At 42.3% G+C, this 19,765-nt stretch overlaps 1 protein-coding gene across 1 annotated transcript; it reads right to left on the bottom strand.

Moving 5' to 3' along the window:
- Positions 1–5,056: 5,056 nt before the first annotated feature.
- On the bottom strand, positions 5,057–11,956 carry fbxo33 (F-box protein 33). The gene is made up of 6 exons (XM_026151706.2): positions 11,389–11,956; positions 8,636–8,746; positions 6,761–6,921; positions 6,467–6,675; positions 6,065–6,362; positions 5,057–5,576 (listed from the first exon to the last, which is right to left on the bottom strand). The coding sequence occupies exons 1-6, from the start codon at positions 11,820–11,822 to the stop codon at positions 5,311–5,313; spliced, it is 1,479 nt and encodes a 492-aa protein (XP_026007491.1). The 5' UTR covers positions 11,823–11,956; the 3' UTR covers positions 5,057–5,310.
- Positions 11,957–19,765: the final 7,809 nt, after the last annotated feature.

The raw sequence follows: 19,765 nt of genomic DNA, 5'->3' as shown, positions 1-19,765 counted from the left end.
CTGACTCAACATGTGAAACCACCTGATTCCACAGCCCTCTTTTTTTAGCACTGTGATAGTCAAGTTGCTTTTGTCACACCCCCCCCCTCTGTCCTTTGTGACTTTGTGTACCGGACACAATATGGCCTCAGAATGCTGAAGCATGGCATCGCAGAAACACACATTAGAAACTCAATTTACCTCCTGAAATGAACAACACCCTTCATAACCATTTCTAAGTGTTATCACACCTCCACTCTGCTCAGACCAGCTGCTAATCTGGTGTGACTCGTCAGTTCTAGATGCATCTCTGATCTCTTCACACATAGACCATTCAAAGTAAAAAATATATAGTTTCTGTAGATAATCTTCTTGCAGACCTTGCAGCAGTAAACTGTTTGCATGTCAGACGGCCTGAGCGACGCCTGTGTGGAATGTCCCGTTCCTAGAAGATCTCTAGCAGCAAATCACTTTATAGCTCAGGACTAAACACTTCCCCTCAAACTCGACCTTGGGTACAGGCTTACTGGCCAAACACCACATCACATGAGACACATGGGCCTTTGTCCTCACTCTGCCATTTTTCAGGGTGCAACTCCTCCTGGAAGCATCTGCGAGAGTGTTTAGTCCCTGACTTTACTGAGATTGAACCTTCTTAGTTTTACATTCATTTGTTCCTCACAGTGAAACAGACGATGGACAGGGAAGAGAAAGGAGGAGGAAAACTCCAGATCACTCTGCTTAAGCCTCTGTAGGAGTGTCCTGCACTGGACTGGACTTTAAGCAACATGCACTGTAGACCCTGAGTGCCGTTTAGAGGTAACACTGTACAAGATGTGCAGCAATGCTGATCCAATAATGCCTTCAAACCCATATTCTTGTGTTTCTAAACACAGGGCACAGTCAATGACCAGACGGGAAGCCTTTTGCTCTCAGGTCTGGATTCACTCCAACCACATGGCGAGACTGTTGACATTTTATCACATCCAGTATGGTCCAAAGTGTAAGAAGGGCAGAGTTTGACACCAAACAGACTATTAATAGTCAGTGGAATAAACATAGGAGAAAAAAGGAGTGGAGAAATATCAGAAAAGTAGGAGCTTTAAAGGAGAAAACAATACTGGACCAGCCTCCAGTCAGTGTGTGTCTTTGTGGGCACTTCAGATAGACTTGTGTCTGGGTTAAGTTTGTTCCTCTGTGGTCTTTGGCAGCTAAGAACACATCAAGGGTGGAGAACAGATCCAGTGACTCCTAAGATTCTTTCAGCTTCAGGCCTGAGGTTTCCATCGTCCTCCTCCTTTTCCAAAAACCGATTGAACCCTGAGAACGAATGATTTCTGTTCCTGTTTCCCGCTGCAGAAGAAGTGATAAGACTACACTGGTGAACACGAGCAAGCCTCACCCTCTCCCCTACAAATACAAATACACACAGGCATGCATACATCGCATGGGACTGCACAGCCAAAAACATCTTATTTATATATTTCTACTGCATACAAGTGAAAAGCTGAGCAGAAAAATGTAGGCAGGATCCGAGAGGAATCAAAACACGATGGCTGCTAAAGCCTTCATCACTGCAGCTTTTAACCCTTAAAAACTGAACTAATAATAACAACACCTAACAAAGCCAATATTTTTCTGACAGGCAAGGTTTGAAAAGCAGTGAGACTTCAGAGGCTTTCAGGCACAAGATGGCTCAATATTTAGCTATTGGCCACAATGCTGGACTGGTTGCACTTCTGTTTGACCTCTTGTCTCCTTGGAAGGATAAACCAGGATTTCTCTAAATGTGCCTTCACTAAAATAGAGTTTTTTCCATTTCTAGTTTTGTGGCGCAAGTATTTCAGCAAGCTAACAAATCTGAACTGTAATTCTGATTATCTGAGCTTAATCTCTGGTAAAAACACCATTCCTTCCTTTAATTTTGGCAGATAAACAGCCAAATCTAAGTTCTAGCATGAAGCCAATAAAATCTAGAGACTTGTGAAGACAGGAAAGTGCTGATGAAACGAGAGTGGAACAGCTTCTTAAAAAAAATAAATCTACTTGCTTATTTGAGGTGACCAGTTACTTTGACATTACATTCTACTAAACACTGCCGTCATTTTTACACCTCTTACCTGTCTGACATCTACGAACAATACGAAGCTCTAACAGCTCTAACATCTCTCACATAAAAGAGCTTTTAAAAAGAAGAAAGAAGGAGGAGGAGCGTGGAAAAAGATGACATTAAAAAACCAACACGTTTTGGTCTGAATGTGTGATGTTGGTACGTTTCCCCTCTGAGTGTACAGAGCTATTTACAGCCACAAACAGCCTTTAAAAGAAACTCTTGGTACCAAAGTGCATTTATCCTGAGATATGAACCAAGGACTATAGAGATTATCATGGCTAAACCACCAAGGTCCCCTTAAACAGACAAGCAAACATTTGGTATCCGGGGCCAGTCGCTGCGATTAATTCATTCTGAAACTAACAAAGTGCTGGCACACTGGTTCCATATCAGTCCATGGGGAAGAGAATAAAATCACTAAGGTCAACACTGTAAACTATAGACCCTGATATGGACCTTTACAGTGTGCAGTGCCATTGTCCTCGATCTTTGCAAATCCATGCCTGAGCTGAAGCCATTTGGGTGGGCAGCTTTTCTGACAGTGGCTCGTTTACTCACGAAATTTGGGTCTAAAGTCTAACCCAACTTCCATTTTTCCTGTTAAAACCTCAACTCAGCTCAGAAAACTCCAATAGGACCTCATAGCCACTGAGCAGTCACAGCACTGTAGGATCACACTGCTATACTGAGCCCAGTAATCAACTGATGGTGCTCGGGTCTATCTGGAGTCATTTGGTCTATGATGCCTCGCTTTAGCTGTTAACATTCATTTCATGTATTAAAGTGATCGCATTCACTTGAAAGCAGACAAGTAAAGACACTGACTTAATCAAAGTCATGCAATTGTGAATGAATGAGGACAAGCTCAGCCAGACCCACAGTGCCAAAGCATTTCACCTCAGATAACCGACCATCAGTTCAAACATTAATTGGGCCCAGCAGGTCCCCCATTGACAGCATAGATTCATTTGAACCACCCCACAGCCTCTCAGTCCCTCACATCTACTGAAGATATAAGACACGTGCAGCAAGCAGCATGGTTGTGCCATTCTTTAGTCTTTATCAACCATAATCTTTGAAAACAAATGTATGATTAGGTTTGCTGACTCCTCCGACTGAGGGTCTATCGGATGGCAAGATAAACAACAACATCAATAACAACAACTGTAGCCAGAAAACAAGGGGCTGTTTCAAAAGGCAACTGTGACTCAAGAGAAAATAATCCAAAGAAAATAAAATAAAAACAAAACTTCTACTCACATTAACTGATTGTTTCACACAAGCTACACAACATTGCCACCACTGCTGGTCTTAGAGACATTAAAAGCCTACCTGAGACTGACAGAAGCAGCTTTCGTCACATGACCCGAAACCTTACTGTGCTGCTGCATTGGAGGAGGAAGAGGAAGAAGGGGGGAGAAAAAAAAAAAAAAAAAAAAGGAGCAGTCTTGGCTGTCAGTGAAACCTACAATGTTAAAACTCAGCTATTCAGCAAGAGTAAGCCTTCAATGGCTGGCCAACAGCGTCAGAAATGAATTAAGTTACATTCAATGCACCCATTCCTCCCTCCTTGCTCTCAATCATGATTTGTTCCCCCTCAAAAAGAAAGAAGAGCTCTTCCTACCAACAGTACTGCTGCCATGACCTGTGTGATAGCTGCTCCTGCAGAATACTGCTGCTGTTCTAACATGGCCTCACCAAGAGTTTGGAAGCTGTTACAAAAGAGATTACTTAAATCACAAATATACATATGGCATTAAGGAACAAAACCCTGTTTTCTCTTAAAAAAAAAAAAAAATATGAAGGACTACTTGAAGATGTTTTTGACCTCAGAGCCCTCCAGCGTCATGATTTTTGACTTTGTGTCATTGATCCCTTCTGCGTTCTTACAAACAACTGGAAGGCTCTGAAATCAGAAAGGCAGAGATATTCATCCTGAAAGTAGAAAAAGAGTTTCTAGTTGTCGTTTTGTGATGAGCTGAATTTTGTAGTTTGGCCCTGAAAGCGAGTCAGAATACGGGGCTTCCCCATTTAGCTAACGCTGAGGTTTCCCTAGAAAGTCAACAAGTGAGCAGGGTGCAAAGTGTGTTGGCAACAAGCATGTAACAATATTCTCCTCAACACCATCGGTAAGGATCTCAAAACCCCTAAACTATTTTGGCTTTGAGTCGCCCCCCCCCCCTCAATAATTATCAGTCATGGTGATGACACGGCTGTTACATTAAAACTCACTAGCAGCAGCCACAGCCATTTTACAGTGGCGTTTCCCACCCGGCTGGCAAGGCTCTCGAACTAGTGGACAAGTGCACGAGATGCTCTTTCAGAGCAACAGAAGAAGCAGCTATGGTTGTGTTACCCAGGAAGTTACTAATCAGTAAGTTTACAGACTCCAGACAGATGGATACAGAGCAATGGTTTGTTAAAAAAAGATTAAAAAAGAAAAAGAAAAAGAGAAACAAAAGAACTAAAGCTAATAGCTTGTGCCTGAACACACAACCCTTCTTAAATTCCTACAGTTCATCACTCAACCCGCCTGCCTGTCCTGTTCTAGCAGTGAGCAGGATAATAATATATCTCTATTTAAATACACACAAAGCCAATACAGGCAAGGGAACCACCACGCGGGAAGAAAGAAAAAGAAACCTCAACTGGGTTATACAAAGAGCAAGGAGGGATGGAAACAGTCAAATTAAAAAACAAAGGAAAACAAAACAAATCAAAAGGTACATTACACAGATGCTCCAGAGGTTATTAAGGTGAAGGAGAGAGCTCTGAATACTTGTGGGCAAGACCAGACCAGACTGAGCTGAGCGGGCGCTGGAAGCCGCACGCTGACCCACAAACTAAAACCTGTGAAGTCCTGCCAGCTGTCAGATCTCTGTGTGATATTCAAACCGAATGCTTTTCAGATTGTAATTAGCAATCCAGTTTTAAGTGAATACTCCTATCTGCAATATACATATATTTAAAACATCAGAAGCTGAATCCATTTTTCAAGCAACTGGCCAACTGGATAATAAGCAAAGCAAGACGACGTTGAAAAATGGTCAGACTTAATTATGGAAAAAAAATTTAAAAAATAAAAACAATCAGCTCACGTCAGTTCACATAATTTATAGACTATTCTTAAGCTCCACTTTAGATTTTTCGTTGGGTCTTGGTCTGGTCTGGTCTTGACACAGTTTAGGCTGTGATGTCTTGGGTTTGCCATCCCCTGTCTACATGCCCATGCTGAAGGCGCGCAGCTCATGATGGAAGTGCTGGGTGGGTTCGGACAAAAACACGCTGGAATCCAGGCAAGGCTGCCAGACACGGCCGAGGCCCAGAGAAACCTCCTTCACCAGGTTGTGGACTGGGTCGCCCTCTACGCACACCGACTGGTCTGGATCAAAGTCGATGCTCTCCTCGGAGACGGTCAGGACACGGAGGCTGGAGCCTCGCAGTCGGGAGATGGCCACCAAGTTATGGGACCACACAGTGTAACCTAAATGGATTCAGGCATTAATCATTCAGATTTCAAAGCTAATAATGAACATGTTTTGCAGATTTATACTCGAAACAAACCATAACAACTTCTTTTTAATACGGCCTACAGGAAGGCAAGACTGCCAATGAACTCTGCAGTTACTTTACTGCTGGCTTCCTTCAAGCTACATTAGCTCTCCTGCTAGCAGCCAGTGCACTACTGCCGATGCGCAGTGTAGTAAGCATACCACTGAATTAAATAATAGTCTGTAGACTGGCTTTTAAATATATTTAAAAAAAAAAATACAATTATTCAGCTTTTTCCAGGGATGCAATCTAAAAATATTGGACTGGTGTGTCCACAGTCACAACAGTAAGTCCACAGCTTGCTGCACTGTTTAGAAAACAGTCACTACAGGCCTGTTTTGTATGGAATTATTACCACTAGCCACACAGATCTGACCAACTACAGCTCACATTCTATCAAAGAAACAAAACTGAACTCACCATGTATCACGAGTACAGCCAGCTGAGTACATCTCCATGTCAAGAGGACCAAAGGGTCTTCGTTACGATTGATGCTGAGGTCAGGGAAGTCAGGGCCATCCCTCAGGAGCAGGAAGTGAGTCAGCGTTTTGTTGTACTGCTGGGAGATGAGCTCCAGTGTGGCGTCGGTCACCGGCATGCTGTAACTGTCGAGGTGAAGTCGCTCGAGGGGAAGGCTCGGCTTTAGGACCCTGAGGAGCTCAGAGCTGTCGACCTCCAGGGCCATGACGTACACTCGCAGGTTGGCGCTTACACGAACCTGGGGAAGACCAGGTAAACTTACTGATATGCTACAATTTACTAAATACACAGAGCCTCAATTCAGCATGAAATAAAAGCCACAATACAGAATCACAGCAGTACCAGTGCCTTCCAGTTATCCTCTGTAGCGGTCCCTTCTAATGATTTAAACTCCAGGGTGGCCCCGTTGAGCAGCAGGGAGAGGCGATGAAGTGGAGTTCGCCGTGGAGATGCCAGCAAACCACAAAGCTCAGATGTAAAGTCAGTAAAATCGAGAGCCAGAGAATGAAGGTTAGAGAGGCGATCCAACTCAGATGGGGAGACGAGGGGCCCTGAGGGAAATTCGGAGGAAAACTTTCAGTTATTCAGCATTACTGTCACATAATGTTTACAAACTATATGATGTAACAGACATACCTAGCTGATGGTCCAGTAAACTTAGGTGCTGTAGGGTCTCAGCTGAAGGATTGGACAGGCAGGATAAAGAACAGGAAGTCACCAGGCCCAGCATGAAGCTACAAGACAGCCACCTCAGCTGCCTGCTGTTGGAGAGGACCTCCATAAACAACTGTTGGATTCTATCGAGAGACAAAGAAAGACCATTTAAAAAACCAGAATGACTACAGCTGCCGTCAAATCTGGTTTAAAAAACAAAAAACAAAACAATCCCCAAAATCATTCCTGACAGTGGAGTAAAGAAAGAAAAGATCATCAGGGTATATACACTTTCAAAATGTCCCGACTTTATGTGTTTAAATGTAAGCCTAAAATGGATCTATTGTAATGATGTCCAAACAATTTCGACACACACACTACAATCAGACTGGTGGAGCTATGCTCAGCAACTTGGTGCATTTCACACAGTGTTTTATGGCCAATTGTGTCTACAACACAAACCACAGAGCACAGAAGCTACACTGAAATCTCATTTTTATTTAAACATCACTTACTGAACTACTGCTCAGCTACAAAACAAATCCACAACTGCTGTGAATGAGACAAAAAGCTATCAAGGCAGGCAATGATGTGCATGTTATTCTGAAAAGCCAGTAGTCCATGTGCTCTGTAAGTTAAACTGACATTAAAAACACCTGACACAAACCGGCCAACTATGAAACTCTTCGCCAGTTAAGTGAATGCTATTGATCATACTGTTACAGTGGATCACTCTGCTGAGGAATCTGGGATCCTTGCATTCATGTGGATGTTACTGTACATCAGTAAAAACTGCAGCTGGACAATACGCTCTGGACCTCAAGAAACAAAAACAAGGCACTGTCCTCATCCTCTAAATACCCTAAGAAATCCCATGTACATGCCCCAAAAAGTGAGAGCTGTCTGGGAGGCATACTGGACACAAACACTGTATTAAAAAAAACGAGGTTGTGTGACCTTCTTCATAGTCCACTTCTCATCATTGAGACAGGGAGTGGATCTACATGTACCTATCAGAGCATGGCTATCCATCATCCACCATAACGTGTGTCCCAAATACAAAAACACTCAGAGAATGACGGGAAATAAATAAGAAATAGCAGCAGGAGGGCCGAACTCAAATGTAATGACTGATTTAGGCTGCTGCAATTAATAAACACAAATTGACAGAACATAAAACTGGATTCAAGTCATAACATTTTCTGTCTTTTTACTTTAACACACACACACTCTCACTCTCTCTCTAAAGCCAGGAGCTTTTCTTTCAAGCTGTAAATATGTTTCTTAAAGCTGTAAAGTTGGCCATTTAAAAAATGGAGTCTATTGGGACTGATTTGCTTTTGGAGCCAGCCTCAAGTGGCCAGCATTTTTGGCACTTCCGTATTGGTTTAATTCATTTGCTGTCTGCTCAGTGCAGAGGTGTGTACATGCATTCAGATTTGATGGGAATCAAAATTTTCCATCAGGGTCGATATACATAGACGTTGGATACTGGGTTATGTAAATGACCACTATTTAAAGCCCTCAGTCTTTTAAACACCAACAACACACAAAAACAAACGCTCCTTTTTCAGAGAGTCAATGCTTTGCTTTGCTACTCAGTTTTCTAGGCGGAAACCAGACACACACTTTGAGTGTTTGACGTGGACAAAGACTGTCCTGTGATGAAAAACTGTCTTTTCTTAATTTTGTAAATTAATTGCCCTTTAGAGACACCAAACACCGCAGACTTTCCATAACAACAAGAAGATGCAGTTTTGGAAATATTACTCATTCACACCCACATGCAGCTTTAATTATCACATTTGTCAGTCATTTCAGTGAAACCTGTTTTCATGCTTCGATGTTGTGACTTACTCATTGATCTTTTTGTCCCCCTGGTGGATTACATGCAGGTGAGAGCTGTCTAGTAGTCCCTCTTGCTGGAGAATGAATGTGTCTCCATACAGACTCAGCTTCTGCAGATTTCTGAATAGACAAAGACACGTACAGTTAGAGAAAAAAAAAATAAAAAAAATTTGCAGTTATTACTAGAACACCTGTATCAACAGCAGCAAGTCAGATGAGTCATCTGATCCAAACAACTTAAAAAAAAGGTTTCACCTGTTAAACAAACTGCAGCAATTTTGTTCAGTGTAATTTAGTCTTCACTTCTCCTGAGCTGCTTTCTATCCCGCACAGAATTATGGCTGCCCTGCACTTTCCCGCAGTGCTGTTAAAAGCCCTTTATATGCTGGCACCCAAAATAGATTGGCAAACATCAAGCAGCAGTGTATACGCCAAAGTTGATTCTTTCGAACACTGATGCAGTCAATGTAAGCATAGTGGTCACAATGCAGCCAATTACCTTGTTTCAAACAGACGATCTACACCTCTTTTGATAGTAATGTTTGGAAGATCACCAACATAAACGTGGCGAAAAGCAGAAAGGACGAATTTCTTTATAGGACCGGTTACAAACATAAGAGGGAAGGGCAGGTTTATCTGCAAATAGAATGACATTTTCTTTCACATCAGTGTTGTTTTGGCTAAATGAACCAACAGGATTAAGAGGCAATAGATTTATTCATGTTATAAACGTATTGGAAAATTTACATTTTAACATTTTAAGCCATTTTATCACTTCAGTTTAATTTGGTCAGACATAAGTTACAATCAAATAACTGCAAATGACAATAACATGTATATGAATATCTTAAGAAATCAGTTAACACTATTTTTACTGTTTTCATAATGATTGTGCTTAAAGTCAGCATCCCTATGAATGATAATGACGACCTTTAAATAGTCCAACAGTACAACGACACAAGATACCAACAGCCATTACATTATAAACAAATATGAACCTTATCTGGGTGATGTGTAGTCTTCAAATAATAGTCAAACAGGTTCCATTAACCCAGAATTTCATAATTAGTGCATCCCTACAATCAACACTTCGCAAAGTGCCATCATTTATTGAAAACAGTTCCTGTTGTAGGCCATTTTCCCAACATTTTTAAATGTCTGAATTAGCCAACTCAATACTGATGGGAACATATCCCCTGCATAAGTGTCGCACATGCACCAGTGCAACCACAAGGGTTTCATACAGCCGCACATGGCACAGGCGTACCTGCAAGGTGAAGCGCATGTTACATTTGATATACCCACTTCCTGTGTATCAGCTGAGAGTTCAGGTTTATGGGCTCATGTGCAGCTACTTAGTGCCCTTAGAAAGAAACAACAACTTGCCTGTTCTCATTATTCGGAACATATGTCAGTGCTGGTGGAGCTGGCTCAGTGCACTAAATGAAAGGAACAACCCCCCCCCCCCCCAGAAAACAACAACAAAAAACAAAAACAAACAAACAAACAAACAAACAAAAAACAGGCTTTTCATTACCCAATAGCGAGCTCTGAAGTTAGAGGTTGTAGTCCTGATCTTTTCAAAACTACCATGCACAAAACAGACCATGGTTCTTAGATTCTCATAATGCTTCATCACCATGATGAGATCAGTGGAACAAGTTCATCCATTTATTTCAGTTCTGCTTTCCCCACCAAGCCCACTTTCACAATTCTACATCTGGATGAACCCAAATTTGTCACATTTTAAAAGTGTGTTTGAATAAATCAGGTGTCTGGAAGTGGATTACCACAGATAGATCATTATTGGTGTCTATATGTTGCCTGATACACACCGATAGTCAGTGAAAGTGTTGTGTAGGAAGTGGGAGAACATCCTTCCTTTGCCGCTGAAGCTTATAAAAACAACAGCCTGTTACTGAACTGAAACGTTATCAGTTAAAAGACAGCATTGGCACCAAATGCAACTTTCTGGATCTAGCTAGTAAAGCTGTACACCAGCAGGGAAGTGGGAAAGGGTTTAAGTTATCCTTAAACTGAAACAACTTTAAAACAAACAACAAAATAATGTCAAATATTTCAACCCCTTTAGTAGAATTAAGACAAAGCAACCAGTTTTGAATGCCAGCATCACAAAACACTGTAAAGAAGACGGGAGAAGGTGGAAAAAGGTGTGACACAGCTGCACCAATGAAATTAGAAGCGTTAACAGTGTCAAATTTTGACAGAGTAGGAGAAATTATCCTTTGTGTGTGTGAGAGAGAATATAAGTGATCACGTCCTACAAACGGACAACAGGCTAAATACATCCACACACTGTATATTTGTGTGTGTGTGTGTGTGTCAGTGCTGATATCAGCAAGTCACAGCCAACAAAGCCTTCTAGCCTCCACCAGTGCTGCATTGTACCTGCTGCTATGGAGAGACCATAATGAGAAGTGTAAAATAGGACAGGTGACAAAAGGCATGCAGATGCCTCGCACATGCACCACCATTTAATTTATGCATGCAAAGGTGCCCTTAATAAACCATATGCATAACGCTTGCTGCCACTGCAAAGACCTGGCATGATTACGTAACTCCTAATGCCAGGGTTTGTTTATAGCTAACTGAGCTAGCCAGTTGCTAGCTCACTGCGACGCATCTAAACCCGAGAAATTAAAAAAAAACAAAACAAAACAGGGCGAACATGTCAAGCGAATTTTTCACTCCAATTAAAAATATCAAAGCAGACATTTTCAGAGGTTATTTTCTAGTATTACCTATTGTTTCGGATGCTGGTGAACACACATAACACCTGGTCCAAGTAGGTGGCCACGGCATCCCTCCATCGCTCCTTGTGCTGCGGGTCGCTATCGGGACCCGGAGGCTGGTCCACTCTGGCGGACGACGGGTCGCTGTTCTGATGGCTAAGGTTTCCTTCCACCGGTGCGAGTTCTAGCTGCAAGTCTCGCACAAAAGAGCCAAACTTTCGCATAAGGAACTCAAGCTTCGGGGTTTCGTCAGAGCTGGAGCATCCACCACCACCTATTCGCAGTTTGAGCTCGGTCCACAGCGCGGGGTAGAACAAACACTCCCTCCAGCGAGAGCACACAGCCGAGGCCCGGAGCTTGTCTCGGTCGGACAGAAAGGAGAATATGTGGACAATAAGCTCGCTGGGCAAAGCCATGGCTCCGACACCCCCGCACAGAGCCATGGCGAGCTAAAAACGGCAAAAGCTGCTGTCGAAAAACCAACCAGACGTAAACGAAATGTCACAACCGTTTATTAAAGCGACGAGGTAGCAGCTGCGAATAGCAGCGACGTTTCTTCCTCTCGGCAAAAACAAACCGTTTTCAGCTTTGCCTTCAATACTACTGGAACGTACCACTCCACCGAATTACACGGGGACGGAAACAATCCCCACAAACCTTATCAAAGCATCCATCGCAGGTATTTCTTTTTTATTTCCTAACACTAATATTTTATTCTACCACGCTGATGACTTAGTGGTATTTTCATCAGATTTGGAGTAACCCGTGGCCGCATCGATACCTTGTCACTTGAATGGTTTCATCCGAAGGTGCTGTTATTTTTGCCATACTGACGTGCTCCGTTAGAGGGCAGTGTTTCTCGGCTGGAAAAAACCCGAGCCTCCACATGATCTTTATTTTGGAGTAAGTTTCCAGCACGACACACCCCCTCCAGTTCATGCCACACTCAAAAAAAAAAGAAAGAAAAAAAATTACAAGGACAAATGCATGGTATGAAAATAATTTGCACAGCATATTTTTAACCAATGAACTGCATCCAATGTGAAAAGTCTGGAAGCAAAAACTGAATGGTAATGGGAGTTTTATTTTTTTAATGTCATTATAGAAGACAAAAAAATGATATAACTGTTAATATACTCCTACTGTAATGTACGTAAACTCTAAAGTCCCTGAAAAAAGATGAAATGTATTTTGACATACTAACTGGAAAGGTTTTCTTGAAGACGTTTCACCTCTCATCCAAGAAGCTTCTTCAGTTCTAAGAGCAATTGGTGGAGAGTCCCGGATTTTTTCCCCATTAATTTTCTTTTGCCTTTTCTTTGTTTAATTTGGTTATTTTGTGTTCAGTTTCCGGATATGCCTTAGCCTTTTCGGGTAAGGTAGTTGTTTGCAGTCATTTGATAAGTTAAAATCTCTCTGTGACTGTCTATTTTACCTTTGATGAAATTTTTATAACCATAATGAATGATTGTTTAACTTAAACATAGTGACACCAGTGTGTAAAGTGTAAAAGGTCAAAAAAAGCAACTCATCATGCCCCGATCTAAAGAAACTCAAGAACAGATGAGAAACAAAGTAAGTGACATCTATCTAAAGGCTTATAAAGCCATTTTTAAGGCTTTGGGTCTCCAGCGAACCACAGTGAGCGCTATTATCCACAAATGGATTGCGTTTGGGATCATTACTTTGCGTCCACACTCGTTTCATCTGACTCTTGGTGGCGCTGTCACTTGGTGTTCGCTCGCTCTGCGGTAGAGTATCACTTCCTGTTCCTGCTCAAACACAGTGGTGTTTCTGAGTAGCTTATTTGCGTAGCAATTTAATTAACAACTTTTAAATACATTCTTTTTCATAGTATAATCTTCACGTGCTTCATCCGAAGCACACTTTCTGTGTACTCACTACCTAATTTATAGCCAAAGTATTCACTCACTGTCTCTGTACTGTTTCGCTAGCTTAGCTTAGCTCGTAGCCGACTCGTTAGCACCATGGCTACTTCACCTGTCCCTCCTGCACTTTCTTGCTCATTGTGTCAGATGTTTAGTTACTCCTCGGCCTCCTTTAGCAGTAATGATATCTGTAACAAATGTAGCATATTTGCAGCTCTGGAGGCCAGGATTACTGAATTGGAGACTCAGCTTCGCACCCTTCATTCACCCATAGCTAGCCAGGCCCCTGTAGCTGGTGCAGCCGAAGATAGCGTAGGCCCCGCTAGCTGTTCCCCGGCAGACCCCAAGCAGCTGGGGAAAGAGGGCGGCTGGGTGACGGTGAGGAGGAAGCATAGTCCTAAACAGAAGCCCCAGGTACACCACCAACCCGTTCATGTGTCTAACCGTTTTTCCCCACTCGGCAACACACCCGGTAATTGGTGATTCTGTTCTCAGACATGTGAAGCTAGAGACACCGGCAACCATAGTCAATTGTCTTCCAAGGGCCAGAGCAGGCGACATTGAAGGAAATTTAAAACTGCTGGCTAAGGGTAAACGTAAATTCAGTAAGATCATAATTCACGTCGGCAGTAATGACACCCGGTTACGCCAATCGGAGGTCACTAAAATCAATATTGAATCGGTGTGCAACTTTGCCAAAACAATGTCGGACTCTGTAGTTTTCTCTGGTCCCCTCCCCAATCAGACCAGGAGTGACATGTTTAGCCGCATGTTCTCCTTAAATTGCTGTCTGTCTGAGTGGTGTCCCAGAAACTATGTGGGCTTCATAGATAATTGGCAAACCTTCTGGAGGAAACCTGGTCTTGTTAGGAGAGACTGCATCCATCCCACTTTGGATGGAGCAGCTCTCATTTCTAGAAATATGGACAAATTTATTAAACCCCCCAAAATATGACTATCCAGAGTTGGGACCAGGAAGCAGAGTTGCAGTCTTACACGCCTTTCTGCAGCTTCTCTCCTCCTGCTACCCCCCCCCCCCCCAAAAACCCATCTCCATAGAGACTGTGTCAGCTCCCAAACAGACAAAAAACAAACTAAAAACCAGCAACAAACAACTTAAACATAAACAATTACAAAGAAAGAACAATAAAGTATCCACATCTGAACCAAAGAGTAAAACAGTGAAATGTGGATTATTAAATATTAGGTCTCTCTCCTCCAAGTCTCTGTTAGTACATGACTTAATAATTGATCAACAAATTGATTTACTCTGCCTTACAGAAACCTGGTTGCAGCAGGATGATTATGTTAGTTTAAATGAATCAACACCCCCGAGTCATTCTAACTACCAGAAATCTCGAAGCACAGGCCGAGGGGGCGGTGTGGCAGCAATTTTTCACACCAGCCTATTAATTAATGAAAGACCAAGACAGACTTTTAATTCATTTGAAAGCCTGATGCTTAACATTGTCCACCCCAGCTGTGAAACTCAGAAACCAGTCTTACTTGTTATCATCTATCGTCCACCTGGGCCTTACACAGAGTTTCTGTCTGATTTCTCAGACTTTATATCTAATTTAGTTCTGAGCTCAGATAAAATAATTATTGTGGATGATTTTAACATCCATGTAGATGCTAAAAATGACAGCCTCAACATGGCATTTAATCTGTTATTAGACTCAATTGGTTTCTCTCAAAATGTAAAAGAACCCACCCACCACTTTAATCACACTCTAGATCTTGTTTTAACATATGGCATAGAAACTGAACATTTAACAGTGTTTCCTGAAAACCCTCTCCTGTCTGATCATTTCCTGATAACATTTACATTTACAATAATTGATTACACAGCGGTGGAGAGTAGACTTTATCAAAGTAGATGTCTTTCTGAAAGCGCTGTAACTAAGTTTAAGTATATAATCCACCCACTGTTATCATCTTCAATGCCCTGTACCAACATAGAGCAGAGCAGCTACAGTGGGGCAAAAAAGTATTTAGTCAGCCACCGATTGTGCAAGTTCCCCCACTTAAAATGATGACAGAGGTCAGTAATTTGCACCAGAGGTACACTTCAACTGTGAGAGACAGAATGTGAAAAAAAAATCCATGAATCCACATGGTAGGATTTGTAAAGAATTTATTCGTAAATTAGGGTGGAAAATAAGTATTTGGTCACCTCAAACAAGGAAAATCTCTGGCTCTCACAGACCTGTAACGTCTTCTGTAAGAAGCTTTTCTGTCCCCCACTCGTTACCTGTACGAATGGCACCTGTTTGAACTTATCTGTATAAAAGACACCTGTCCACAGCCTCAAACAGTCAGACTCCAAACTCCGCCATGGCCAAGACCAAAGAGCTTTCGAAGGACACCAGGAAAAGTATTGTAGACCTGCACCAGACTGGGAAGAGTGAATCTACAATAGGCAAGCAGCTTGGTGTGAAAAAATCAACTGTGGGAGCAATCATCAGAAAATGGAAGACATACAAGACCACTGATAATCTCCCTCGATCTGGGGCTCCACGCAAGATCTCATCCCGTGGGGTCAAAATGATCATGAGAACGGTGAGCAAAGATCCCAGAACCACACGGGGGGACCTGGTGAATGACCTGCAGAGAACTGGGACCAAAGTAACAAAGGTCACCATCAGTAACACACTACAACGGCAGGGAATCAAATCCCGCAGTGCCAGACGTGTACCGCTGCTGAAGCCAGTGCATGTCCAGGCCCGTCTGAAGTTTGCCAGAGAGCACATGGATGATACAGCAGAGGATTGGGAGAATGTCATGTGGTCAGATAAAACCAAAGTAGAACTTTTTGGTATAAACTCAACTCGTCGTGTTTGGAGGAAGAAGAATACTGAGTTGCATCCCAAGAACACCATACCTACTGTGAAGCATGGGGGTGGAAACATCATGCTATGGGGCTGTTTTTCTGCCAAGGGGACAGGACGACTGATCCGTGTTAAGGACAGAATGAATGGGGCCATGTATCGTGAGATTTTGAGCCAAAACCTCCTTCCATCAGTGAGAACTTTGAAGATAAAACGAGGCTGGGTCTTCCAACATGACAATGATCCAAAACACAGCGCCCGGGCAACAAAGGAGTGGCTCCGTAAGAAGCATTTGAAAGTCCTGGAGTGGCCTAGCCAGTCTCCAGACCTCAACCCCATAGAAAATCAGTGGCGGGAGTTGAAAGTCCGTGTTGCTCGGCGACAGCCCCAAAACATCACTGCTCTCGAGAAGATCTGCATGGAGGAATGGGCCAAAATACCAGCTACTGTGTGTGCAAACCTGGGCCCTGTGCTTCGTACGTCACTTACTACATCCAAGATCAAATGAAACATCCAAGACCAAACCATCGCGCTAACCGTGAGCGCGCTAATCCGGTTCCCCGAACACACCTGCTGTTGATGATTAGTACAGCTGGATGAAGTAATGTGCGATCACTGGGTGCCGTAAAAGGGGATACGCATCGATAGCAGAAACAGTGATCGGCAACCCTCTGATTGGTCGGCGAAAATGTCGAAGGAGTGCACTCGGCTCGGTATTTTTCGGCAGCAGAGCAAGAACTCCTGAGTGAGGGATTTCAGGAGTTTCAGAGTTAAATCAGAACGCAAGGGAACACTGCAAAGGCTGCAAAAGCAAGGAGAGAGGGCTGGCAGAAAGTTGCTGACAAATTAAACTCGTAAGTAATTTAATAATAATAATAATAATATATTGGATTTATATAGCGCTTTTCAAGGCACCCAAAGCGCTTTACAATGCCACTATTCAGTCACTCTCACATTCACACACTGGTGGAGGCAGCTACGGTTGTAGCCACAGCTGCCCTGGGGCAGACTGACAGAAGCGAGGCTGCCATATCGCGCCATCGGCCCCTCTGGCCAACACCAGTAGACGGTAGGGTAGATTTATTATATTACACTATATTATCCAATATTATATTACATTATATTATATTGTTATATTATATCCTCTTTCACATTAGAGCCACAACAGGACCCACTAGAACATGGGAACAAGTAAAAGTGAAATATAAGAATATTCTATAGAATGGTAATATCTATCACTTATATTGCTTTTCGTCTCTTGGAAAGAGACCCTGAAATAATCTGTTTGTTTGTTCATAACAGCAACCAAGAAAAGGGCAGAGCAAAAAAAGACAGGTGGTGGTCCTGCACCCCCTCGTCAACAAGTTGGTTAAGTAAATAATACCCTCACGGGGAAATCGATATCTCTCAATGAGCACACTGTCGCGCTGAGCTAAAGGATCCTGTCTATCCCGCAATATACGCTGAATTCTGAGGACTCTCCTTATCAATCTTGCACCTTCCGCAATGGGTGGCTCGCGTAAACGGACAGGACATGGCTGCGACAGGCTTCCCAAATCCACCTTGGCTTTTATAGCCGTGGTCTCTCATCTTGATTACACGAAGTAATTTACAATTACTACTCTGAAATATGAATTACATCTGTAATAATCACATACATGTAATAGAATGTTAATAGTACATTTCCCTTTTTTAGGAAATGACCTGTATGTATCTGTGTGACATCAATAAAAGGATCAGGTGCTGCATTATCTTTAGTTACATTGATGTTATTTATTTATGGTGAAACAGTGGTGGAATATCGCTGTTGCTTTCGTATAAATGAAGCGGACATACCTGCGTGGCCGCGATCTAATCCTGTTTACATAAAGTGAACCTGCTCCCGAGCAGGTTTACGCTTACGGCTCTGTTGCTATGACAGCAAGTCCCGGATGAGCTTCGGGGAACCGAACGATCCAGGATCACGCGAAATCGTCAACAATCCAATCCAGCTAACTTACTTAGCGAGGTACGAAGAACAGGCCCCTGGTAAAGACCTATAGTAAACGTTTGACCTCTGTAACATAACCTTTGTTGGCAATAACAAAGTATTGAGTTGTATTTTTGTTATTGACCAAATACTTATTTTCCACCCTGATTTATGAATAAATTCTTTACAAATCCTACCATGTGGATTCATGGATTTTTTTTCACATTCTGTCTCTCACAGTTGAAGTGTACCTCTGGTGCAAATTACTGACCTCTGTCATCATTTTAGGTGGGGGAACTTGCACAATCGGTGGCTGACTAAATACTTTTTTGCCCCACTGTATCTGAACGCTACCCCAACAGAGGTCGATTATCTTGTTAATAATTTCACCTCCTCACTACGTACGACTCTGGATACTGTAGCTCCTGTGAAAACTAAGGTCTCTAATCAGAAGTACCTGACTCCGTAGTATAATTCTCAAACACGTACCCTAAAGCAGATGACTCATAATCTGGAGAGGAAATGGCGTGTCACAAATTTAGAGGATCATCATTTAGCCTGGAGAAATAGTTTGCTGCTTTATAAGAAAGCCCTCCTCAAAGCCAGAACATCTTACTATTCATCACTGATTGAAGAAAATAAGAACAACCCCAGGTTTCTCTTCAGCACTGTAGCCAGGCTGACAAAAAGTTAGAGCTCTTTTGAGCCAACAATCCCTTTAACGTTAACTAGTAATGACTTCATGAACTTCTTCACAAATAAAATTTTTATCATTAGAGAAAAAATTACCAGTAATCATCCCACAGATGTAATATTATCTACAGCTACTCTTAGTACCATTGATGTTAAGTTACTCTTTTTCTCTAATTGATCTTTCTGAGTTAACTTCAATAATTACTTCCTCCAAGCCATCAACGTGTCTTTTAGACCCCATTCCTACAAAACTGCTCAAAGAAGTCCTGCTAAGATAAGATAAGATAGAACTTTATTAATCCCTCGGGTGGGTTCCTCTGGGAAATTCGATTTCCAAAAAAAGCACAGCACCGACAGAAGTTACAGAGTTACAGAATATTTTATATATATATATATATATATATATATATATATATATATATATATATATACACACACACACACACACACACACACACACACACACACACACACACACACACACACACATATATATAAATACAGAGACAAATATAAATAAAATATACGAAGGGGATAAATAGAATAAATAGGAATAAAAATACAAGTGAATTGCACATTTCAAGTATTGAGGTCTATTGCACTGTTGACTATTTACAAAAAGTATTGCACAAGGTATTGTACAGTGAGGTGAAGAGGCACTACAGCTTAGTTGTTCCCCCCTCCTTTGTCCACCTGTTTCTCCTCCCTCTCCCCTCCAGAGAGGAGTTAAACAGTTTGATGGCGTGTGGGACAAAGGAGTTTTTAAGTCTGTTAGTTCTTGTCTTGGGGAGAAGCAACCTGTCACTGAACAGACTCTTCTGGTTGTTAATGGCCGTGTGCAGAGGATGCCCAGCATTGTTCATAATGTCCATCAGTTTCTTTAATGTCCTTTTCTCTGCCACTGTCATCAGAGTGTCCAGCTTCATGCCGACCACAGAGCTAGCCTTCCTGATCAGTTTCTCCAGCCTGCTAGAGCTGCTACTGCTAGAGCTGGGCGATAGAAC

Source organism: Astatotilapia calliptera, chromosome 19, assembly GCF_964374335.1.
Source record: "Astatotilapia calliptera chromosome 19, fAstCal68.1, whole genome shotgun sequence".
Lineage (NCBI taxonomy): Eukaryota > Metazoa > Chordata > Actinopteri > Cichliformes > Cichlidae > Astatotilapia > Astatotilapia calliptera.
Note: the sequence above shows the minus strand (reverse complement) of the source record. Positions and strands in the feature narration are given on the sequence as shown.